The sequence below is a fragment of the Lolium rigidum genome, chromosome 1 (genome assembly GCF_022539505.1).
Source record: "Lolium rigidum isolate FL_2022 chromosome 1, APGP_CSIRO_Lrig_0.1, whole genome shotgun sequence".
NCBI lineage: Eukaryota > Viridiplantae > Streptophyta > Magnoliopsida > Poales > Poaceae > Lolium > Lolium rigidum.
This window is the reverse complement of record NC_061508.1, coordinates 45,966,381-45,992,513: the sequence shown is the minus strand read 5'-3', so window position 1 is coordinate 45,992,513 and position 26,133 is coordinate 45,966,381. Positions and strand designations below refer to the sequence as shown.

The 26,133-nt window shown below is 44.4% G+C and overlaps 2 protein-coding genes and 1 long non-coding RNA gene across 4 annotated transcripts; 2 read left to right on the top strand and 1 right to left on the bottom strand.

Annotated features, from left to right (window-relative positions):
• Positions 1–1,796: 1,796 nt before the first annotated feature.
• LOC124685281 (transcription termination factor MTEF1, chloroplastic-like) lies at positions 1,797–6,554 on the top strand. Of its 2 annotated transcripts, XM_047219617.1 has the most exons (2): positions 1,797–2,909; positions 3,025–6,554. In XM_047219617.1, exons 1-2 carry the CDS (start codon positions 1,897–1,899, stop codon positions 3,176–3,178), a joined length of 1,167 nt encoding a protein of 388 aa, XP_047075573.1. In that variant the 5' UTR covers positions 1,797–1,896; the 3' UTR covers positions 3,179–6,554. The 2 variants fall into 2 exon arrangements, with proteins under 2 accessions (XP_047075573.1, XP_047075572.1); XM_047219616.1 differs by having other exon boundaries at positions 1,797–3,173.
• Positions 6,555–14,674: 8,120 nt separating this feature from the next.
• LOC124672377 lies at positions 14,675–17,339 on the bottom strand. The gene is made up of 2 exons (XR_006992701.1): positions 16,429–17,339; positions 14,675–15,383 (listed from the first exon to the last, which is right to left on the bottom strand). It is a non-coding gene; the product is annotated as an uncharacterized LOC124672377 (long non-coding RNA).
• Positions 17,340–22,658: 5,319 nt separating this feature from the next.
• LOC124672366 (transcription termination factor MTERF8, chloroplastic-like) lies at positions 22,659–24,000 on the top strand. Its single transcript, XM_047208608.1, has one exon. It carries the CDS (start codon positions 22,659–22,661, stop codon positions 23,811–23,813), a length of 1,155 nt encoding a protein of 384 aa, XP_047064564.1. The 3' UTR covers positions 23,814–24,000.
• Positions 24,001–26,133: the final 2,133 nt, after the last annotated feature.

The window sequence follows — 26,133 nt, the reverse complement described above, 5'->3', positions numbered from 1 at the left end:
TCAGCCCCCTCTATAAATACCTCCATCCGGTTTCACTCACTCCACACCCATTTCACTCACTCCACACCCATATCATCTCCCCTCTCAACGCCATGTCTTCGTCCGGCAGCTCGAGCGACGGAATGGAGGGTGAGCTGATCGCCGCATTCCGGGCGGAGTACGAGGAGGAGATGCTCGAACGAGGAGGAGGAGGAGGAGCCAAGACGGCCGCGACGCCGCCGAGAGGTCATCGGACGTGATCGTCTTGGTGCCCACGATCGGCTGCTCGAGGACTACTTCGCCGACGACCGCAACTACCCTCCGAGCTTCTTTCGCCGAAGGTATCGGATGAGGCGATCCCTTTTCCGCGCATTGTGGATAGATTGGGTGAATACTCTCCGTATTTCACCCAAAGACATGATGCTCTCGGTCGTCCTGGTCATTCTCCCCTACAAAAGTGTACTGCGGCTTTGTGTCTGTTAGCTTATGGAGCCTCTGCAGATACAATAGATGAGTGGCTTAAGTTAGCTAGGCAAACTACATCAGATTGTCTAGATAGATTCTGTGAAGGCATCATTGCTCGTTACGGGGAGACGTTTTGTCGTCGACCAACCGTCGAGGATACTCGGCGTACGTTAGCGAAAGCCGAGGAGCGTGGCTTTCCGGCATGTTAGGGAGCATCGATTGCATGCATTGGCGATGGAGGAACTGCCCAGTGGCTTATGCTGGTCAATTCACAAGGGGAGACATCAAACACCCTACCATAATCTTAGAAGCCGTTGCGTCGTATGATCGTTGGATCTGGCATGCTTTTTTCGGAGTGGCCGGGTCGAACAACGACCTCAATGTACTCAACCAGTCGCCGTTGTTCACGGATGTGCTTAGGGGAGAAGCACCCGAAGTGAACTTCACGGTGAATGGACACGAGTACAACTATGGTTACTACCTTGCCGACGGCATCTACCCCTCCCGGCCGGTGTTCATGAAAGGTGTTACTCTTCCACAAAGTGAAAAGCGACGAATGTTCACCGTCTGCTCAATCAGCTTGGCGCAAAGATGTGGAGTGTGCCTTTGGAGTGCCGAAGGCTAGGTTCAACATTCTAGCGCTCCGGGCCGCTCCTTCTCGAGGCGTACTCTTGGGTTGATCATGCGTGCATGTGTCATTCTCGCACAACATGATTATCCACGATGAGCGTGGTACAAATTTGGAGCACAACTATGAGACCGTTGAGTCCAATGTCGGCCCCGCAATACACCACCATGCACCACCAAGCCTAGCGAGCGAGGATTCGGATGGACAACGAAATGAGGGACTCACCGGTGTATACACAGCTCCAAGCAAGATTTGATTGAGCATGTGTGGGCTCATAATGCCTAGATTATGTATTTTTTCCAATTTTTTATGTAATTTTTTCAAATTTTTATGTAATTTCTTTTTATGATGTAATCGGTAACAATTGTAGTTCAATAAAATAATTTCCTTGCATTATTTTCTATGTTATAATCTGAAAAAGAATTGGTAATGGTGAGGAGAGAGAAAAGCTGATGTGGAGGAGAGAGAAGTGAGAGGGCTCACTATAGCCCATGCATTGGCAAGGTGGGGTGAGAGTGGTGTGAGAGTGGGGCTAGAGTGGGCAAAAAGCTGACGTGGCGAGGCTAGAGTGGGGCGGTGCATTGGCACCAGCCTAAGTCGAGAGGAGATAGGAGAAGAGAGAAAAAAAAAGCTCTCATACAAAAGGTAGCTACGACAGATCAGGTTTTGGGAGTTGAAGTTTCAGAGATCTCCTCGAGGCCTAGCGATGCTGGAAGAGGACATTTCCCTCCCAAAATCGAAAACGAAGATAAGATTTTTACACGCCCTACATTATCCCCAAGCCGCCGGGAAACCATCCGCCGGCCGGCCGCCGCCGGAACGCCATGATCCATCTCCGAGCGCGCATCATCTCTTTCCTCGTACACTCCCCGTCCCGTCACCCCGCCTCCCGCTTCTCTCCCATCTTCGCCCTTCACCGCAACCTCTCCGCCACCACCACATCCACTACAGCAACCCCTTTCGCCGCCGAGGACTACCTCGTCGCCACCTGCGGCGTCACCCGCGCCCAGGCCCTCAAGGCATCCAAGAAGATCTCCCACCTCAAATCCTCCTCCAAGCCCGACGCCGTCCTCGCCTTCCTCTCCGACCTCGGGGTCCCCCGCTCCGACATCACCACCCTCGTCGCCGTCGACCCGCGCTTCCTCTGCGCCAGCGTGGAGAGGACCCTGGCGCCCCGCGTCACCGAGCTCAGCGAGCTCGGCCTCTCGCGCTCCCAGATCGCGCGCCTCGTCCCGCTCGCCCTCTGCTCCTTCCGCAGCAGCTCCCTCAGCCGCAACCTCGACTTCTGGCTCTCGGTCTTCGGCTCCTACGACAAGCTCCTCAAGGCACTCAGGATGAACTCCGGCCTCCTCGCCGCCGACCTCGACAAGGTGGCCAAGCCAAACCTGGCCCTCCTCCAGCAGTGCGGGCTAAACCCCTCTCTCTTCTCCGAGCCCTTCATTTCCCGGGTGCTCGTCAGGACCCCTCAGCAGGTCCAGGACGCTCTGGCGCACATTGACAAGTTCGGCGTGTCGCAGAACTCGCGGATGTTCCTCTACGCGCTCGTGGCGTTCACCGTGCAGAGTCCCGAGAAGCTCACCGACAAGATCCAGGTCCTCGAGACGCTTGGCTGGTCACATGATGATGTGCTGCTGGCCGTGAAGAAGATGCCGGGTATCCTGACCGTGTCCGAGGATAGGCTGCAGAGGAATATGCATTTCCTGACTAAGGTTGCTGGACTGGAGATATCCTACATCGCTCAAAGACCGGTGCTGCTCAAGTACAGCCTCGAGCGCCGTCTGTTTCCTCGGTACCGCTTGCTTAAGTTACTCAACGAGAAGGGGCTGCTGGATCTCCGGTTCGATTACTATGCTGCCTCGCTATCCGAGAAGAAGTTTCTTGCCAAGTTCGTGCATCCTTACAAGGAGAGTTTACCAGGCCTCGCTGATGTTTATGCTTCTACCTGTGCTCAGAAAATACCCATGGAATTGCTACCAAAGAAGGAGAACTAGACAATGTGCCATGGCTGTCATGGGTGTATTGCTGTGTTGGGCGGGAGAGTTTAAGGTTTGTCATCTCCCCTTGATTCACTGTTATAAATTTGGAGTACAATTTTTCTCTAGATGATCCTCTCTAGTGTTATTATCCGATGAAAAAGCAGCTACCGACTATGATTATCATCTTGCCAGAAATGGACCGTGTAATGAGAATTCTGGGAAATGTGACTTGACATCTGTATATCTGATTGTAAATGGTTGGAGTATTTAAATTTCGGCTTCCTCGAAAACATACATTTGAATGTTTAAAATTTTATAGAGGGTTACCACTTCAGCTATTTGAAGTTTTTTTTTTTTGGAAGTGGCAAAATTGAAAATTCTGTGCTGTGTGCAAACCAAGTTGAACAAGTTGAAATCAGTTAGATCCTACATCACAAAGCATAATATGGAAATCACAGATTTAACATTTTACAATACGACTGGATAATTTTTTAAGATGGTGTGAAGTTGTAATTATCTAGTTTGTAAGCCCAATATAGCTTGCTGTGTGATGCCTTGCATGGATATTCAGTAATGAAATTAACATCAGGTGAATTGCCATATTAGTCAATCTATATTTGTATCACGAAATGTATTTCCAGATTGAATCTACAGTACTGATTGCTAAGAGTTTCTTGTAAAGCGAACAAATATCTGTAAGTTAAGCTAGCAGCTACAAATAATCATGTAGGTGCTCAGTTATTCTGGTGGAATCCAGGACTTCATCAACTCGGTATTAAGGTTTAAAACTTAAACCACACGGTGGCATGGTGTGGATGCTAGATTATCCGTCGTTAAAAGGGATGAGCCTCTTCATTTCCGTGCAATCTCAGTCTCTAATGTATCATGCCTTAATTTGTTTTTTGAGGTAATGTATCATGCCTTTTTATTGCTAGAAAAAACCGATGTAACTGTAGTACATTATCTTGAGTCAGGTTTATAAAAGAACGTCTCAGAAAGGATTTACTCAAAAGGACAGTAGAGCAGAACAGAACTAAAAAGTCTCTGTAATGATTTAGCAACTTCCAAAAAACCAATGTATTACACCCAATCCACATCACCCTTCCCTTACCTCCATAATCCTAGAGTTGCCTCTACCCTAGGGGATGGGAAGAAGATGGAGCTTTGTTGTAGGTAAATATTTGTTTCTTCATGGCAAACTCTGGTCAGTTTTCCTATACCATTCGTTTCATCTTTAACTATTTATTTTCTTGACTTAATGTATGGAGAATTTTGGAACGAACATGTTATTCAAATAGAGCTACAGTGCACTTTTATTTGGTCTAGTGGACCTCAGTCTATCAGTGGATTGTTGATGCCATTTCCACTTCACAAATCATTTGTGCTGCAATATATATTGAGCAAGGAGCTACGATGCACAATGTGCCGTGGTCACACTTATGTGCACACTAAAGGTATCAAATATGGATGTTAACTTTTCCATGTGCAAACATGGATGCATCATTGAACCACGGAATTGACCTTCTGTAGTTGATGTATACTTTGTTGGTATATTCTGTTGTACCCTTTTATGTATTTATAGGATGATATATCTGTATTTGAATAGTTATTGGATATTTAGGTCATATGTGAGTTCTTTATTATTTATGTAACTAGAAGTTTGCTAGCGCATGGCTGCAACTGATGTTACTGATATATTTCACATGTAACCAAATATATGTCATTGCAGCTTTCAGATTCTGTCTCCACAAACAAGTCTTGATATCATTTTGAGGTAACATTTTACAATGCATCTACATGAATGTTAACTTTACACTACTCATATGAAATTTATTCTTTTCAACCAACTTGAATTGCCAATGTCATCTGTTATTAGTTGTTGAGATGGATGTGGCCAAATCTGTTGGTAGCTCATGCATACTTAGGAGCAAATGCATATGCATATGAAATATTCTTTTCAACCAACTTGAATTGCCAATGTCATCTGTTATTAGTTGTTGAGATGGATGTGGCCAAATCTGTTGGTAGCTCATGCATACTTAGGAGCAAATGCATATGCATATGAAAGTTAAATGTATCCATACTCGTTAGTCATTTGCACTTGGGTTGCTAGCGTGGCATGTACCTTGAAACGGAGGTGGTAGAACTTAAGCAACTTGTATGCAAACAATGCAACGCCAGAAAATAAGCATATTAAATCTGTTCTCATATGCTGAGATATTTGGCGGTGCATCTTTGATTAAACTGCCGTTCACTCGTTCGTCTCTTTGTGACATTGAAGTATTGTACTGACAATTTTGATTATGACCAAATAGCAGAAATGATGAGGATGAGCAATGATTATTACCAAAGAGGAAAATAATGAAATTAAACTACTCCCTCCGATCCATAATAATTATGGATCAGCACTTTTATGGATCGGAGAGAGTAGCATTTTTTTATTATTTAGCTTCTTCGTGATTAAATTGACAATTTTCAGGACGATTATATTCAGCCAACAGTCAATTAGTCATATTGATTCACTGTCCATTGTGTTTCTACCTTCATACTGGTTCTCCAAATCTGGGTTACATGGACCTTGGCTGGTTATTGATTTAGTAAACATCCATTTAACTTTTTGAGTCCAAATTCAACTCGTGTTGAACGAACTGCGAAGGTAAAATATTTTGACATGCCTTATTTCAAAGGAATTCAATGCTTGGCCACCTGATTAGATTATGTAGTATTTGTCTTTTGTGTTTCATCAGTATAAAACTTCTTTTTTGTATCCATGGCCACCGACTGATTGCATGTGCAGCGTTGGCCGCACGAATCACAGATGGATCAGCCACGGTCGTGTGTTCCACAACGTCTTCTCAATTTACGTCTATTTTGCGGCTGTGAAACACCTGATCACATGTTGCAACCATTAGCGGCTCTCCTCGTGCGGTTCATTGAAGGGTTGCAGGGAGTGGGCAATCGGCGTTGGTGGCGGGTGATGGTGGCTAAGGGATCTCCTTCTCCATCAGCGACAACGTCTTCTTGTCTCAGCTTCATATCAGGATATACATGGCTATGGTGCCTATCAGGCTCCTCATTACGAGGTCAAACCGTCAAAGTGACACATATGAAGTCCTTGGCTGTAAAACGATTCCTAGCTCCTTACAAGCCTAGCAGCTCATTTATAAAAAACAACATCCCTGCTCTCCAAATATATGGACGTCCGTTCATCATCACCATACTAACCGAGAATAGGAAGCTTACGATGGACCATGTTTATATGCAGGTCATTGTTGCCATGAAGGTGCTTCACTGCATCCCATTCATCGGTTTGTGTTCTTCAATTTCAGCACATGGGTTACTTTTCTAGTCAGTTCAGATCTGCCATCAAACTGACATCACAACTTGCTGCCTGATGCCTCACATGAGCAATGACAGTAACTAGCTTCTTTAGTCATGCAATGTGCAGTCGAGTTCTTTTTTCCTTTTTGGATTCTTCTTTTGTAAAACAGATGATTCACCATGAAGATACCGATGCTCTCAACATTTGTGCACGTGGTTTTTGGCTGGAATGTGCCCTTTTTTGAGGAAAGATCCTCATGCATGGGCTGATGGACACGGCCTATACTGAAGGATGTTCAACATTTGCTACAAAGATAGTACAAAAGGGCTGATCGGGGGACATCAGATTGGCAAAAGGAAATCCCTTGCATCTGTAGACCAGGATACTGACACTTTACTGTCAAGGCCTCGACACAGGCATCATCAGATACAAATTGCGCGCAGGAGAAGGAGGAGCTGCCACTGGAGGTATTCGCCATTGTAACCACTAGGCGGAAGAACGCCCCTCTGGTGGCGGAGGCTCTGCAGGGGGATGCGTGGATAGATGACATACCAGGGGAGATGACGGAGGAGCTCTGGAGGCAATGCCTAGTCCTGTGGGAGGCGGTGGAGAATGTCGAGAGAGACGGCTCCACACCAGACCGCATTCTTTGGAAAGGTGCGGAGTCAGGAACATACTCGGCAAAATGCACGTATGAGATGCTATGCCAAGGAAGTGTGAGATGGAGTATGAGTAGACCGGTTTGGGGCTCCTTTTCACCTATGAAATGCAAGATCTTCGCATGGTTGGCTCTGAGATACCGCTTGTGGACATCGGATAGGAGGGCGAGACATGGGTTGCAAGAGCACCTGGACGCATGTTACATATGCCTGCAGGAGGAGGACAATGTGGACCACATTCTAGCCCTATGCCCCTATGCGAGACAGGTGTGGTGCAGGGTGCTGCACAATGCAGGACTAAAGATGGCAGACCCAGGGTTCACGGGGAACCTACAGAGATGGTGCACGGAGGCCCGCAAGCGAGTGAGGAGGTTTGACAGGAAGCGGTTCGACTCCATGGTCATCAACACGGCATGGACGATCTGGAAGCAGCGAAATGCGAGGGCTTTCGGAAACGACAGGGAGCAGAAGACGGTAGACCAAATGGTCACCCAGATTAGGGATGATTTCCACCTGTGGGAGAGGGCCAGGAAAGGAGGGAGGTTAGATATAGCGAGAGAGTAGGCCTAGGCGGAGGGAGGGTGGCGTGTGTGTGTTCTCAGCACCTCGGTGCTGTTCTTGTAAGTTGTTTTGCTTTCCCTTCTATAAAGATAAGGCACGCTTTGCACGTGCTTTCGAAAAAAAAAACTATAGCATAGATATCTAAAAGCTTCAGATGGCGCGGGGGTTGAGCTTAAGCATGCAGCTAGACGTGACAACTCTGTGTAGCGGGTAAAACCAGCTTCATTCCTGGTGTGGTTAGCCACATAGACCAAGCAACTGTTGTGAAATGTATATGTGGATTGCCTAGCCCTTTCCATTAGTTCGGACTTTTGGTTCAAGTGGCTAGTGCATGAAGCTTAACATGGTATCAGAGCCTCAGGTCTCGAGTTCAAATCCTGGCTTTCACATGGTTTTCGCAATTAAGCCTAAAAATTGTTGTTGTCTCTCTCTTTAGCCACCGCTGATGCCCTGTTTCGGTGTGCTCTTCTTCTTTCACGTGTTGACTTTCTCTTCTCCCGTCACACGCGAGTGGGGGTGTTGTGAAATGTATGTGTGGATGACCTAGCCCTTTCCATTAGTTCGGACTTTTGGTTCAAGTGGCTAGTGCATGAAGCTTAACAAAGAACAACAACCATTACAAACAAATGTTCGATTTATACCCCAAGGCCCGAGGCAGGTGAGGATGTTTTCCAAACAATAGTTCAAGAAATTTACACTCTAAACTTGTCTCAAAGTTCAGATTACAACCCTCAACTTTATTTTGGTTCAATCTTCAACCCTGAATTCTATAAACCGTTCGGAATTGGACCATCTACCCTTTTTTGACGCATGTATTGAACCGGTTTTTCTCGCCAGTTAGCGGGTTTTCTTCCTATATACTGTGCCAACTCATCAACATACAATATACGCAGTACAAGAAAAAAACCAATTTACCTCCCTAAACTTGTCTCAAAGTTCAGCTTACCCTGAACTTTACTTTGGTTCAACTTTCAACCCTGAATTCTAAAAACGGTTCAGAATCACCCCTTGCATTGTCTTAAGCCGGTTTTTCTTCTCACCTAATATATTGTATTGGTAAAATAGTGCGTACATGTATTCTATGTCATTAACTCTTCATCTTTAAATCTATGCTTCATCTTCAACTCTTCACCCGCCGGAATAGAAATGCCCCCCCCCCCCCCCGTGGCTCGATGCGCTGCGTGGTGCTTGCCCCGTGCTGGCGAAAGGCTGGGCACGACATGTGATGTAGAGGGCAGACGCTGGGTGTTATTGTCCGATGGAGGCACCCCTCTGTGGTCGCCATGGCTTCATTCCAGGGAGGAAGACGATCATGATGAGGCATGAGGCGATCGTGCGATATGGAGAGAGAGGAAGTATATGTACCGTGTATGTTGTATGTTGATAAGTTGGCACGGTATATAGGGAGAAAAACCCGGTTCAAAACTTGTCAAAAAGGGTAGAAGGTTCAATTCCGAACGGTTTATAGAATTCAGGGTTGAAGATTAAGTAAAGTTGAGGGTTGTAATCTAAACTATGAGACGAGTTTAGGGGGGTAAATTGGATTTCTCTCTTAATACAATGTAAGGGGTGATTTTGAACCGTTTCTAGAATTTAGGGTTGAAAGTTGAACCAAATTAAAGTTGCGGGTTGTAAGCTGAACTTTGATACAAGTTTAGGAGGGTAAATTGGACTTCTCTCAAGATAAAACCCCATATCGTAGGTGAGGATGTTTTCCAGACAATAGTCAGACTGCTAAAATTTTCATACATTCTTTTTCATCTTCTTTGCCACAAAACTTAAATAGAAGCTATTATTCTTTCATTTGAAATGCGGAATATGTTGGGAAGTATCGCGGTCCTCGGAAATTTGAAACCATTCTAGTTTGACCACTAGTACAAATAAATTTTAAATAGATACAAAACTGTAATTGATATAGTAAATGTTGAGTTAAATTTCAACTTCAGATCCAATTCTTGTGAGTTGGAAAGGTAGAATACTTTGACATGCCTTATTTCAAATAGAATTCATGTTCAGCCGAACGAGATTAGTCACTATGACAGAATCATACCTTTGATTGGCTCTAAAATTTTGTTTTGTTTGTTTTGCTTCAATTTTTGATGGTATAGATGTCTTTTTACAACTCGGTTTTATAGATGGTCATTGAGTTAACTAGAACATGCCTAGAGGGACCTTATTATACTAAAGCAAAAATATGTGAAAGAAAACAACAAAGGAAGAGTACTTTGGTTTTCTTGATTATTGATAGTGATACTAACTCCATTCCAATGAATAAGATTTATATTTTTTCTAAAAAAACAAACTATGCAAGATTTGATCAAGTTTTTAGAATAAATTATGAACATGTAAAATGCAAAACTAATAGCAGTAGATATATCATGAAATATATTTTCATATTCTATCTATATAATTTTAAAGTTATCAATATTTTTTCTAAAACTTTGTCAAATTACTTAGTTTAAACTTTTTTAAAAAATATATGCCTTACATTCATTAAAAGGGAGTACATTTTTAACAAATTCTGGACATGGGTCAGGGCGGGCCTCTTTATATCGGGCCCAAATACCAAATATGGGGCCAGCCAGCAGCCATTGAGTAGCCCTAAAACCAAATTCTGACATTCCGCCGCCGCTCGCCGCTGACCTTCTCCGCCCCGCTCACCGCCGCCGTGGCGCCATGATTCGCCACCTCCGGACGCGCGTCCTTCCTCTCTTCCCCAGCTACAAACCATCCCATGCCCCCGCCGCCCACCTCGTTCCTTTCCACTGCCTCCTCTCCACCACCGCATCCATCTTCCTCAAATCCTTCTCCGTCAAGAAATTCCTCGTCACAGACTGCGGCCTCACCCGAGAGCAAGCCCTGAAGGCCTCCAAAAGGCTATCCTGCCTCACTTCTCTCTCCAGGCCTCGGGCCACCGTGGCTTTCTTCTCGGCCAAGGGCGTCCCCCGCGCCGACATCGCCGCCGCCGTGGCCGCCGACCCGCTCATCCTGTCCGCCACCGTGGAGAGGGTCCTCGGCCCCCGCTTCGCCGAGCTCACCGACATCGGCCTCTCGCCTTCGCAGATCGCGACCGTCCTCTCCATCCGCCGCACGAGGGCTGTCCGCGGCAACATCCAGTTCTGGCTCCAAACCCTGGGCACCTACGACGAGGTGCTCGTTCTCGCCAAGTCAAACCGCCAGCTTCTCAGCGCCAGCCTCGAGAAGGTGATCAAGCCGAACATCAACACCATCCAGGAGTGCGGGGTAAGTGCTTGCGAGATTGCCAGGGTAAGCTTGTACTCCAGTCGGCTGTTCACGGTGAAACCGGAGATTCTCCTGGGCGCCATCGCGCAGGCGGAGGAGTTAGGTGCAGTGCGGGGCTCGAGGATGTTCCGACGCGCACTCGCCACACTCTCCTTCATGAGCAAGAATGTTCTCGATGGGAAAGTGCAGCTATTGCGGGAGCTGGGGTTTTCACAGGATGATATATTGATGATTGCCAAGAAGGCGCCGCCTGTCCTGGCAAAATCTGACGAAAAGATACAGCAAGCTTTGGAGTTCTTGATGAAGAATATTGGTCTGCAGGCACCGTACATTGCCCAAAGGCCAGTGCTGATCATGTATAGCGTTAAGAAGCGGTTGATGCCCCGACAATCCTTGCTCAAGCTTCTCAGGGAGAAGGGATTACTGAATGTGGAGTGGGATTACTATACCACAGCCTCGATGGCTGAAAATAAGTTTGTAAAGAAGTTTGTGGATCCTTATAAGAATAGTGTTCCAGGCCTCGCTGATGATTATGCCTCTCGATGTCTTGGGAAAGCACCAGATGGAGATGCTTTGCCATAAGACTGAAACTGTGGTGTCCAAGAATCTGCTCGTTTTGAGACTGTCCGAGGAGTTCTTTAAGTTGCAAGATTGAGTTCCTCATCAATGAGATCTGTTTGGAGCCCCAGCACACTGGATTTTGGCAGAAAAAAAACTGTGCTATTCATGTAGAGCCTGGAGAGGCATCTGGTTCCCTGGCATCATGTCGTGAAGATCACTCTGGCAGTGGGATTGCTGAACAACTTTCGTTTTTCCGCGTTAGTTGCTCGTTCTGACGAGACTATTAAATCAAAATTCATTAACTCTCAAACGGACAGTGTCCCTGGGCTCGCTGATACACATTAGTATGATGCAGATTGTGCTGCGAAGGTGTCCCCCAAGTTCAATTTTGACATCTTAACATAAGATTTTATATCCTTTGGTGTACTTGATGTTTAGATGGTAACTCTGCAGCTTCTGCCCATTAGCAACTGTCCATGTCACAAACACTCTTAGTTCTTAGTCTCAGCAATTGAAAAACTAGTGATCTGATTTTTCACAATCCATGTTTTTTTGGTTGAGAAAATGCTAAGTCATATGACAATTAATGATAGCCTGGATCTTCCTCAGTTGATCTCCGCTGCAAGATGCAACTTCGGAAGACCTTTCTTCTTCGAAGCGTTTGCCACTGCTTGTTGGGAGATTTGGAAGCATAGGAACTCTCTCATTTTTGATAATGTAACACCTTCCATTAGTGCTTGGTCCTTTTCTTTTAAAAGAGACATCTTCCTTCTTTCTTACAGTATGAAGGACGACCTGAAATCTCCCCTCTTGGCCTGGCTAGACGCTCTGTAGTTTGTTTGGGCTATGCCCTGGGCTAAGTCCTCCTTTTGTACATTCCTTTCTTCTTTCTTGTACATGTTTTCTCTTTTAATAAAATTTTAATGCTCACAGTTTATGTTCAGTTTTTGGGTATGTATGAAGGAACTGGATTCTCTTATTTTGGTTCCTTTTTGCTTGTCTCTCACTAGTCACTATTTATCCCTGCCACTCCGATCTAGGTTACGCTAAAGTTGAAATGTTGCTTTAGAGATTTGTCATTGTTATGATGATTCCTTCAACTGCCCCTTTTCTCTCACTGTATTTCTGTTTGGACTTATGTTTACATAGCTCTAGTCACTGCTGTTTTCGAGGCTTTGCCATCTGTCTTCAGCCAATGGACCACTTCCATCTCAACTGTTGTTTAATTGGTCCATTGCTCCATTGAGGCTTTTGACTAGTTTGATTTTACATAGTGGCCAAAGTCACTAAGCAGAAGGTTTTTTTTAATCAAGCAATTCTGTTAGTTTTACTGTAACCAAAATTTCATGCTTGTTTATGAATATAATTTTGTGGCTCGAGGTATTCTTTGGAGGCTGGAGTCACTTGGGCACCAACTTGAGAGCTCCTGTAACAATTCTGTCTTACGAAGCTTACAGGAGAATGTCTACATAACAAAATTGATTATGTGCATAAGAAGAAATTCTTGCGATCGCGAAGTGACAAAACTTCCTCCATGCTACTAAAGTGATTCACTCCTAGTTTTGGCTTATTTTTCTCCGCTATAATAAGCATAGAAGATATGAAACTTCTATTGAAAATAGTAAAATGTAAGGTTGTTTTTGTTTTTGCAGACTTTGATGCATTATTCATTGATAATAGGTTGTTTGTAAATACGTTGAAGCAACTTGAACCTAAGCAAATAGGGTGTACTCATTTGCTGTTTGGTTAAATGCTTGCCATCAATAAAGTTGCTTCATCCAGCAGAAATAAATGTGGCATATATTTATGTGTTAGGAACTATTGCCATGAAGTTGTTTCATCTCATTGCATTTTATCGGCTTGTGTCGTTTAAATTTTGCCACATGCAGTCCTCTCTGCTAGTCAATTCTGATGGTTCTGATTTGATATACCCGTATCATCAGCTCGCATGCCTTTGGCATGATTGCATGCCAGTTGTCATATGCTTAACTTTGTATACAACTGGAGACCAGAGATATGACACTCACCCCCATCTAGCCGCTGACAGGGTCTAATTTGCCAAACCGTGCATTTTGATTTGTGACATCTCACAAAATATGTGGACTAACTTGTGAAGTTAACTAAAACTTCTGCATTTTGTAAACCACATTTTCTTTATGTACGTGTATATAATTTTTATAAGGCTTGTGTTGTCATAAAATAGTAAATCGTTACTACCCCATTCCAAAAAAAGCAAGGATATAAATTTAGTAAAAGTCAATACTTACTAATTTGGCCATATATATAGAAGAAAATATCAGCATCTATAATATTGGATAAATACAGTATGGAAATATATTTTTATGGTGGATCTATCTATATTGATTTAGTATTGCAGATGTTATATTTATTTCCATAAATTTTGCCGAACTTAGAAAACGTTGACTTTTGAATAGGCCTTACTTTTTTGGAACAGAGCGAGTATATGAAAACCTTTTCATACTAACAAGCTTGTCTGTTTTGGTGTTTCCAAGCAATCATTTATGTATGAAGTTTCATACTCACGCTTTTATGTTCTTATCGGAGTTAGTTCAGATTTCAGCTTTCTACTAGAAAGTGAGGCGCGGCGCACGCCGCGCCCGTGGTGGCGTTGATCGTGTGGTACTCTGTTTCCTTAGAAATAGCGAACGGAGCTTTTTCCCAATTAGTGTGGCTGTGTGGGAGCGGGTAGAAATGGAAGCGCATGGTATTTCGATTGGGGATAAGCTATAGTTGCTGGGGCGAGAGGTAGGCTAGCCTTAGCATATGGCACAGCAGCGGATTCTTTTGCCAATGTCAGAGCGGCTGCGGCAGGTGCGTGGCAGACAGCGCTCCAGCTGTGGTGGCAATGGCGGGAGGGGCGGCAGATGGAGCAATATGTAATATGTGCTTATGAAGTGGCTTGTGACCATCGCCCTTACAGACCTTGCAAATTAGGGTAGTTCCTCTCCTGGGCAAGGCGGAAATGGTGGGAACGAATTTGTGACAACCTGAGTTTAACTTTCAGTTAGTTCAGCTCTTTGTAAGCTACAGTCTGCATTTGTAAGCTACAGTCTACAGTCTGAAAATATCCATGCACAAAGGAATATAAGTTGTATAATTTAGACTGAGCACGATAAGCACAAGAAACAATTAGGTGCGTAGACTAAACCGCTTCGAAGCATATAAGAGGAATCATATACTAAATGTGGTGCTAGCCAAACTTTATCATTTAACATATATACAGCGAGTGATACTACAACTGACAGAAACAGGATGCAGGTTGAACAGAGAGAAAAGATTAAACTGGTATACAACATCGGTTCTAGTGGCAATAGACACTGCCATACTATGTACAGTTCACTGCTACCATGTATAGCAGCGATGAAAGCTTAAGTCTTTTAGAGTAAAATGTTCAGGAGCTGGAGCTATGTCTCCTTGTACCGATACATCCAAAATTGAGCACGTACATTAGAAGGGGTAAACTCACAAACATGCTCCAAGTCAGCCATATAGCAGTGCCCATAATCCTGTAGTCGTGAGTAGCTGACCATAGTTGCCTAACAGATCGCTGCATCCCAAATGCAGGTCAAACTTCTTCATTGTTTTCCCTGAAAACGGAGATTGTTAAGCAGCTTCCAAATAGACCACAGAACTGCAGAAGCACATATATTGATAATTGTGCATTTCAGTTCATCCCTGTTTAGAGCAAATATAATATCTTGGATAGTTTCTCAGGTAACACTCTAAAGTGTCAGAAAAAATAGACCACAGTCTTGGAAATATCACCTTCAGAAAATAGACGATTCACACACTCGAACTCGTAACACAACAAACATGTGTTCAGGGAGAATCATAAGAAGACAGCACTGGTCAAACAACCGACCCAGAGAGAGAGGGAGAGAGGGAGAGAGAGGCTGCTCACGAAACAGAACTGGTTTCATCAACTTAATGCTTTGAAGGAAATCTGGGAGCCACCAAAGTGTGCCATCCTGAAAACAAATTCCAAAATTGAGTTCAGAGGGAGTATATAGTCCCGTAGTCCCCACTCTACGAATTTATATTTTCCCCATTACCAAAAAAAAAAATGAATTAGTGCTAGGAGGAACTAGACACTAAATGATATAGTAGAAGCGGAACCTCGGCGTGAGAATTCCAGAAATTCGCTCCTGACAGGATTTGAACTCTGGTTGTTGGAGTGCACCACTGCGACCCCAACCACTGGGCTATGCCCACGTCCTCATTTTCCCCATTACCTAGAGACTATTTGTACAAAAGAGAGGCCCCATCAGCCCACATATATTCTTTCCAGAAAGGGGATTTTTGGATTGAATTAGAGTAAAAAAGCGGTTGGGCTCATATTACATTTAACTGGATCTAGCCGGTCGAGTCTGTCATGTTCTAACTCACCGATGGCATGCTGCTTTGATGTACTTGTTAAAGTTGATTGAAAGATTAGCTTAGATCAAAAATTTGGGCCAATAAAATGACTTGCTAAAATTGGCTAAAACAGAACCTGAGAGAAAAAATTCCAAGCTTGACATAACCAAAGGCTTATCTTTGTTCACACAAACATTATAACAGAAGGTTTTCCGCACATCCAAATAAATCTCAATAGATGGATGGCTTAGCTCCTATCTTCTTCAATGTTGAATAAGTTAGGATCTGAGGTTAATAAGCAAGTTGTAAAAATACAGAGCTTTTTAGCATATTTCTTCAAATATTACCCGATGTTCTTCAAATTTGATGAAATGTACCATGGGCATGACACTCACACTGTTGGAGAAAACGATGCTACAGTCATATTTACAATACCAAATGGCTTAATCCACTAAATTAAATTGCACTGATATTTTCAATTGGAAAAATAGAAAAGAGCTTGTAAATACCTCTTCAAACATTACCCCAGTTAAAGGATTGTATATGGTTAGCGAAACAGTCTTATCATCCGGATGTGTTATCAGCAAAACAGCCTAATCATACCCCAGGAAGGCAGGAACAATGCCAATCAGATTTTAAGTCTGTGAATGACCCTACCAAATTCAGTAAGAGGCATCGAAGTCACAATAAACCTCTTGTAATTCACATCCCATGCACGCCCCATCGCTGCCTCTCTTGTTTTCTCACGTCACATTGCTGCCTATCTTGTTATATATCTGCATACAGGGAGGAGATAGTGACAACTTTTTTGCATATCCATATCCATCCATATATCCCACTATCAGTACCAATTAGCAGAACTCAGAACACGATGTGTTTAACTTACTTTGAAGGAAGACATTAGCTAACTATACCAGGTAGATATACTGAAATTATATAATTTCAGAAGTAATTATAATTATAAACTTAATGATCAAACAGATTTATTTTAAAAGAAAAGGCAGGCAACCAAAGGAGGTGGCAATGCATGAAACTTACAAACAACCTACAATGACAGACAACAATCTAAGAGGAACTATTTTGTTGACTGCGAGAATAGACCTGGTTGATTTTGAAGAACCACAAGACTCCATTCGGTGACAATTCAATTAATTCATCATGCTGACCGAAATTTTCTTTACTTATACAGCCGCGGTGGAAATGTATCAGTAATCACATATGGTCTGAGGAACACCATGTGAGTATATAAAATCACCAGAGGCATGCTAGCTACAAAGAGCACGGATCCACCACAGCTCCTTTAGCCCCAACAACGGTACTCAAACGAAATGATACAGATCTATCCGGAAGTTGTATGCTTTCATGCTGAGAATATGCGGCATCCATCTGCTCCTCCTCCATCTTCTCTATAGCCACTTGATCCTCTGCCCAGATCGAGTAAAAGACATGATTAATTTGCTGCTGTAAGTGGCTAAAAGAAGGGTTCAAGTCCAGATTTTCCTAATGTTTTAACCAACGTAGTTGGGAGAAATAAGCTACCAATACAATGGAATTGAAGTGAGAGAAAGAAAGCAATACCTGGCCTCATCTATCTAGCCGGCACATCCAATATGCCCATTTCACCAAACAAAAATCTCCAAAATTCACAGGAAGAACATGAACAAAAAAGTAAAAGCATATGGGAAGATTCCAACATCAGAGTTCGAGCTCACATGGTGTCGCAGCGTCTCCACCCTCGCTGTTGTCGAGGCCGTCTCCGCCGCCGCTGCACCTGTTTTTGGGTGAGAGAGAGGAGACCGGAGAGAGAAAACAGATGGAAGGAAGGAGCGGTCAGCAGACGCGGGCTCTCGGCGGCGGGGACTCCCAGCGACACAGCCGGGCATTTGACGGGCTCCTCCAGCCAACGCCGCCCCCTCGGCCCGGCTCCCACCGACGCCCGCTCGAGGCCCCCGATGCCGCTCCTCCAGGTACACCTTCATGGAGCATCAGCCCATGGTCGTGGCGGCGGACGGGCTAGCGAAACCCTATGTCATCCCTGCCGCCAAGATTGGGTAGGGCGGGAGAAACTTACAGGGGAGGGAGGTGGAGGTGGAGGTGAAGATTGGGTAGGGTAGGGAGGAAATCAATGGGAGAGCGAGAGATGATCTGGGGAAGCGTCGAGAGAGTACCACCGATGGACACGATCCTCGATTCCAGACTCCTACCTGTTCCGTGATGGGTCCCACCACCGCTTTGACCATCTGAACGAAGACCCACGTGACGTGATCACCAGGAATTTTGCACAGGAAGAAAAAAGAGAAGAGAAACCCACACGCCATCAATCTACAGTAAAAATCCTATCGTGTCAAATTTTAATTGGATGCAAATGTACCATGAACAGTACCCAAACTGATGAGGTTCCAGCAGATGGGGTTAACTTTTATATATAGTATAATGTATGTGATTTTATCTGATCTCTCATTTATTTATGGTTTCAGCTTTCGATTCAGTCGGGAAAGTCACAATAATGCGTACCTAAAAAGTTTGTGATTTTGTCCGATCTCTCATTTATGTATGAAGTTTCATAATCACGGTGGAATCTTGGACATATAAGGTCAAAATTACATCTGAAGGTATACTGAGCATGTTTGACATGGAATTTTCTTGAACATGGAGCTATAGTTTGTTCTTAGTGCATCAACCCTTGTGATCATTTCGTGAACTTTGTGCAACTCTTCTACATTTACGGTCAAATCAAAATTGATGATCAGAATTAGATGGCAAGTTAGGACATTAGCAACTGCATACTCACACATTCACACCATGATCAACACCCAAAGCCTCTACTCCCATTTAATTTTACCAAGGATGACCAAAGGAGGGGCATGCTTCTACTTGAATACTAAAGCATTTCTTTCATTTCCTAAGAGGCAAGAAGAGTTATGGTGGCCTCATCCTTGAGTTTCGTCATGATGTTCCACCATAAGGTGGATGAAGTGAAGACCAAGCTATTCTTTGATGAGACCCCTAAGCCTTATAGTGTAGGGGCAATTGACAAAAAGGTGATCCACCGACTCCATGGTGCGCTTGCATAGAGGGCAAGCCCCACAATTCGCCAAGCCACGCTTCTCCAAACGGTCATCGGTCCAAAGTCTATTTTGGATGGCAAGCTAAACAAAGAACTTCATCTTAGGGGGCGACCAAATCTTTCAAACCGAAGAGCTAACGGGCGAAGAGGTTGCACAAAAAAAGAAGACTTATAAGCGGATTTAGAGGAGTATTGGCCATCCTCGATGAGATTCCAAGAGATCTCATCCGGCATTCCAACATGAAGGTTGGTGTCCCTAAGAAACATCCAAAGAGTGATGGCGGCAGTCATCACCATGTGACATCAAAGTTGGAAGCACAAGGATAAATCTAAATATGTATTGAGCATATGTATACGCCACTCCACGAAGTGCTCTTTTGAACTTACTTTTGTGCATGCTCTACGGGTGACTTCTTTTTAGCTTCTGGGCTGGCTTCCAGGTGGTGGGCAGCTGAAGCCCAAAAGAAGTCTCCAGCTACTGGCCCGCTTATTTCTACCGAGAAGCAGCTCGCTAGTGCAATTCCAGAAACTGCCTCGCACCAGTTTCCCGAGCTTCTCGTTAGCAAACCGAAAAGGTACATGGATTTGGTCCCGTTTTAAACTCTATTTACAGAGAATGCCACTCCACCAGTTACCGCTTGGGAAAAGTGGAAGATAACGCTTCGTCCTCTTCACGCATCGGGTGATTTTTGCATCTGGCCATGGCTGCCGTGACCGGACCTCCGCTCCTCTCCCAACGTCGCCGGACCTCTGCTCCACCGCGGAACCTGCCACCGGATTCCCCGCCGCGCACCGGCACCCGCCTCTCCACCCGCAGGCCGGCGACCGCCTCCGCAGGCCGGCGTCGACGGCGAGCGCTCCACTCCGCCCCGCCGTGCACCGGCACTCGCCTCTCCACCCGCAGGCCAGCGACCGCTTCTCCATCCGCAGGCCGGCGTCGATGGCGAGCGCTCCACTCCGCCCCCGCCGTGCACCGGCACTCGCCTCTCCACCCGCAGGCCAGGCCGACATCGACGGCAAGTGCTCCACTCTCTTGTGTATATGTATCGCATATTCACATAATAAGAATTATATTGCTTGTTCTGCTGGTAATTTCATTTGGTAATCCTGTGCATATTTCGAAACCACAAAGACATTCTTTTATTTTGGTTTCACTCTGTACTAAAAACTACTGTATATATATTTGTATATATATTGTATCATCAACTCATCACTTATTTAGGGGACATATCAAATTTTAGGGGCATTGCAGTAACTTCACAACTCAACACATCAAAGAAGCTAAATTTTAGAAGCCCAAAAGAATAGGAGGGATGAGTTTCTAGGAGCTTTTTCCCACTACAGTTTCTTCCCACCATTTTCCATAAGCCGGCTTATGTATAAGCAGGAGCCCAAAAGAAGTCACCATCAAATACATAAGATTTCCACGGTTGATGATCAATAATAGATGTGCTAACACAGCTACGCCCGTATGTTAACAACCGTGGGAAACTGCATAATCACACATTCACAACACCGACAACTTGCTTCAGCACTCGCATGGTTAGCAATGTTGATGCGGATCATTGGCGGTCATCGCTCAGAATAGGGATGCATCCCATTGACACCGCTAACACCCCGGAGCCCCATGGTAGATGGTACAATATCGGGATGGCAAGTAAGGACATGTTGCCCATCTGATTCCAGATGTCTACGCTGAAAAGAAGATATCACTTCCATACCGTGAAACACCTTGCTGTATGATGATTCCCAGTGCCTTCCAAGCTTACACAAATCGTGTACTTACAACATGATCTATACTCTATGAAAATATGGGCGATCTTGTCACCATCGCTGGAGCAACTAGAAGGAAGAGATTTGGAATGGACCTAGCTATGCTTATGTGTTGGGCATTGTTGCCGTGGAAATGCTTCACTGCAATGTATTTTATCCGCTTGTGCTGGTGCTCGCTTCTTCATTTTCAGCACCTGTGGTACTATTTCTACTGTGTTTTGATCTGGTATCTTTGATTTTATTGTACAACTATATTTTTTTCATCTACCATATACTATGTAGGCTCACATGCATTTGATAAGTTTGCACGCTGGTTGTCATGTGCTAAATTTGGTAAAGATCTTGAGAGCAGCCGACTAATGATCACGACATTAGCACCCTCGTCTAACTGTTGGTAGGCCTGATCTCTGATTTGATTAGAGACGCTTCGAAGCTTTAGCTTGTGTCTTCTGACTAAAGCACTGCTTAACTATGAACCAATCCATGATATCTCTTTTTATAGACAAGATTTGATTTTACGCCTAAAAGCTACTCCCTAATGTACAAGCTTTAATTGCAAAGGAAATAACTTGGTGGACATGGGTGTGTGGATCCTTTATGAAAAGAAAAATGGGTAAAAATACTAAATAAAAATTGGCATAAGTCATGCATGTAAAGAATATATGCATGTCAAGTTTGAGACTAAAATACAAAATCATGTAACTTGTCTGAAAAATATCCAAGTAATAATAAAGCACTAGATTTTTACAGTTCAAAGAAATACAAAGTTCCATTTTTGTTTTTGTGTAGGCCATCTACAATCGTATTTTAAAAATGTAAAAGTAAGTATCAAGCTAATATTTATGTGCCGTGATTTATTTCAAATTTTCTTAAAAACTTTAAATACCATTATTGAGATTCTTTGAGAAACAAGTCCACCTAGACCCATGTTCTTCGGGCTACCTATTTTTGGCCGTCTCTATCTTTATTTTATTTTTATTTGTACCTCTAGCTTCATATAAATACATTACATTCTTATCTAATCTGATTAGGTAGATCCCCGTGTTACCGTTCTGCATGATGCAGTTCACATTAATACTAATTTCAAACTTGAGCTGGGGTTTTACCAGGTTGTGTCAGCAATAACTTTCAACTTGAACCGGCTGTTGTGCATGGTAACAAAAAGATAGTCTCCAAGCATAGTTTTTGCCCCGTTGATTGGAGCTGGCCTGCACTCCGGTCTGAAAATCCATTACTTCATTGGGCTATGTTGTCGTGAACTTGACGACTTTTTTTGATTTGGAGAAAATTGTACAGGATAACGATGGAATTGGGTTGATTTGATGGCCGTATAGTTCGGGAAAATATGGCTTGTTTTGGCATTTATACAGATAAAATAAGCACCTGCCTATTTTTGTTTTCGATCTTGCGCCAACATCGAATTTGGGCTTCCCGTAGCCACGCAGACATCTTCTTTCCCAGACGAGATCATCGTTTCTCTTTGCCACAAACAATCAACTACTTTGATTTTGACTCTTTGGTCAGTTTGGGTTCGACAATTTGGTCCCGAAGCACATTTTTTACCTATTTAATTTATAATTTAATGGTTTATGCCGTGTGGTGGCAACTTAAGTTTTATCCCCCCCCCTCTCTCTCATCGTTGATTTTGGCGTCAACAGCGGGGGATTGGTCGTGGTGATGGCTGTTTTTTTTTTTTTTTTTTTTGGCTTCCATCCTCTAAATTTTAAGATGAGATATGTTAGGTATCTGCTATAGTAGCTCTAAGATTTTGCAGGGTTCGGCACTCACAGCACCTTCATTGTTCAAGCAGATTTTAAATTTCCAGTTTTTCCACTATAAACTTTAAACCCTAAAGCAGTTTTTCCACCTTCTGTATGAAGAATCAACACTTTTTGTTTGAAGTAAATGACAAAAGTGCCCCTGAATCGGTAGTAAATTAACTAGCCAGTCTCAACCTAAACACACCGAACCGGCTCTACCCGTCATCAACCCTACCACAGATCCCGCCGACAGCCAGCATTCCGCCGCCACCGCCACCGCCGCCGCCATGCTCCGCCTCCAAAATCGGCTGTTCCCTCTCCTCCGCAACGACAGCGCCTCCCCTCTCCTCGCTACCCTCCACCGCCACCTCTCCGCCGCCGCGTCCAGCTCCGACGGCTCCCCTTTCTCCGTCGAGGACTACCTCACCACCACCTGCGGCCTCACCCGCGCGCAAACCCTCAAGGCTTCCAGGTTCCTCTCCCACCTCAAGTCCCCCTCCAACCCCGACGCCGTCCGCGACTTCCTCTCGGACGTCGGCCTCTCCAGCTCCGACATCGCCTCCGTCGTCGCCGCCGACCCGCGGTTCCTCTGCTCCAGCGTGGACGAGACCCTCGCCCCCCGCGTCGCCAAGCTCCTCGACCTCGGGCTATCCCCTTCCAATATCGCGCGCCTCATCTTGATCGCCGCCCCCGCGGTCCGCTCCTGCGACGTCGCCAGCAGGCTCCAGTTCTGGATCCCACTGTTCGGCTCCTTCGACGACTTCATCCAGGCCGTCTCAGGGGGTGCTTTGGGAGGCGGTGCCCTCCTAAGGCGTGACATTGACATGGTGGTTAAGCCCAACGTTGAGCTACTTCTGAAGTGCGGATTAACTGTTCGTGATATCGCCAAGACTGGCCTCAGTGGGACGTGGGCGCTTGTCTGCAAACCAGACAAACTCAAGGAGCTGGTTGCACGCGCAGAGGAGCTCGGAGTGCAACGTGGCTCCGGCCAGTTCATGTATGCGCTCGCCACCGTCTCCTGCGTAAACCGAGAGAAGATTGCTGCAAGAATGGAGTTACTGAAGAAGACACTTGGCTGCTCTGATGGAGTGGTGCAAATTGCGATCGTCAGGCACCCAAGCATCTTAAGAGCATCCGAGGACAACCTGCGCAGCACCGTAGAGTTCCTCGTCACCAAGGTCGGTCTCGAGCCAGAGTACATCGTGCGCAGGCCTGCACTCATCAGTTACAGCCTGACTGCGAGGCTGGTGCCTCGGTATATTGTCATGAAGATACTGCAGGGCAAGGGGCTTCTTACTTCTGACTATTGCTCAATTGTTGTTGCGAAGGAGCCGTATTTCGTTTCAAGATTCATCGACCATTACAAGGAGAGTGTTCCTGAGCTCGCAGATGTGTATGCTGCAGCTCGTGCAGGAAATATACCCTCTCACCTCCAACCTTGACAGGTTTATAGAGATATTGAGGGTTCATATAGTTTTCATGTTCACAGTCATCAGCATAGCACTGCTGTTGTTTCTTGATCCTCTCTTGATTTAGTACTGTGACTGAAACAGGGATGCTGCTGATTTTTTTTGGCCATACCATGACAAGTTACATTTGCTGCACTATATGGAACAGTGGAAATTCTGATTTTGTCGCCCATTTCTTACAGTTTTGTTTATATTGTCATGAAGCAATTGAGTTGGGGAAAATTATGGTATAGCACCACGAAATTAAGCCTTGTATATCTGCTGTGCAACGCCGAAAAGTATAGCCCAGACCATATATTGTGAATCTGTAGGTTGCTCGCTATATAACAGTACATTTGTTCTACTTGATACAAATCTATTTTGAGGTACCAAAGGTGGAGAGGGGGCGAAATAAATGCAATGTCCACTTTATTCTCTGATTTGGTCACACCAAACTGGCTTGATCTGGTCAGGATTCATGTTGATTTAGAGCTTTGAGAGAGGTGTAGGGTTTCACAGGCGCTGCAGGAGTTCTTGTCCATGATCCTCTAGTCTAGCGGCCATTCTTCCCAGCAGCAGTTCCAAGCCTACCTTGGTGGATACTTCTCTGTTTGAAACACATAATAAACCAATTCTGGATGCCTACCAAGCCTACACAACTCGTTTACATATAATGTTACTCTTAATATATGGGTGATCTCCCGTCATCATCACTATATTAACTGGAGCAAAGAGGCTTGGAATGGACATATGTATATATGCTGGGCATTGTTGCCATGCAGTGCTTTAACGTTGCATTTATCATTGCTGTGGATTTGACGTCTTGAATTTGCTATCTTGGCCTTCATTCCAAAATCTTTTTCTTCTTCTATGTCATAGAATCACATGCTTTTCATGCCATTCCGCACCGATTGCCATGTGCTAAACTTGGTAAATATATGGAGACCAGTGATATGCCACCCACTTCTGATTTCTGTTTGCCAGTAAAGCTCATCCTTTACTGTTGGTAACATATCATCAAGAATAAGACAACTAGCTTTAGTACAGTGTAGAATCTCACCTACCATGTATTTTAATTCTTGTTGTATTTTTACCTAGGATAGATGAATGATTCATACTATCCAATTTGCCTCGCCTACAACAGTCGAAAATGCTGTTGCAACAAGAACCATACAACCACACCTCTTGTTCATGAATTTAGTAATTCCTTTTCTGTTTTGCCGAGTTTATTTTAGTCCTGCAATACTGGAATGCGCATTGGCATTGGATTCTTTTTTGGAGTCTTTTGTGTGTTGAATTTAAATTTGCACTAGAAAAACTAAAATGAACTACAAGTGGGATTTAGGTGGGATCCCCACTTGACACCCTAATAATTGGTGATTTGACTTGCTTAAGGAACTAATATTTCACTCCATGTTTTTATTAAGGGGAGGCTCATATATTACTCCAAAACAGTGTTTACAACATCCTTTTGTACTAGATCAACAATAGCAGCGGGGAAAGAGCCAACCCAACAATTACAGGTACCATTGCAGCTAGCTAAACGAGCAAGCTCATGTGCAACAAAATTGAGCTTCTTGGTGTAAGACACAACACAACGACCACAGCCGGCCCACTCTTACAACGCTGATTCAAACCTCTACTTCTGGCACCTCCTTGAGCTTCCCCTTCCCTGGTACAGCTGGACCCATCTTCATCGCCGTAGCTATGACGGTACCGCCTTCTCGAGTTGCAGCTTGTCCCCAAGCTGGAGCGGAAGGAAACTTGGCCTGATCAGCGTCCTAAATCCTAATCCTCCCATGTTGCTGATGCAACTGGCAAACCTGTCCAACGAATCAAGAAGAATGAGAATAGGAAATTATTCCACTTACAAAGTCTTTGACTCTTTGCAGGTATACAAGCTTTGTTATGATTGAGGATGAGAATAGGGAGTTATTCCATTTTGTAGTCCATGAAAATAACATCTTGGTCACTGACTGATAATTTTAAAGCTGAAATAACATAGAGTTATTGAACGACTAGTGAAGCTGACCCCTGGAACTACTTTTTGATCATTGAATAAAACTCCCGTTTTATCCACACATTGTCATATCAAACTCCAGTAATGATCACCAACTGCTGCAATTCATCTTCACCTATTTCATCTTTTCACTGCTTCTTCTTCTTCATCAACTTCTTCTTTCAGTGCTTCATTTTGTCCTATCACTTCTACATTTTCTGCAACTACCATTTCTTCATCGCCAGCATCCATGTACGACTTCTGCCAGTGCCCAAGATTGTAGCCTTTCAGACAAACCTAACAGCAAAGATTAGG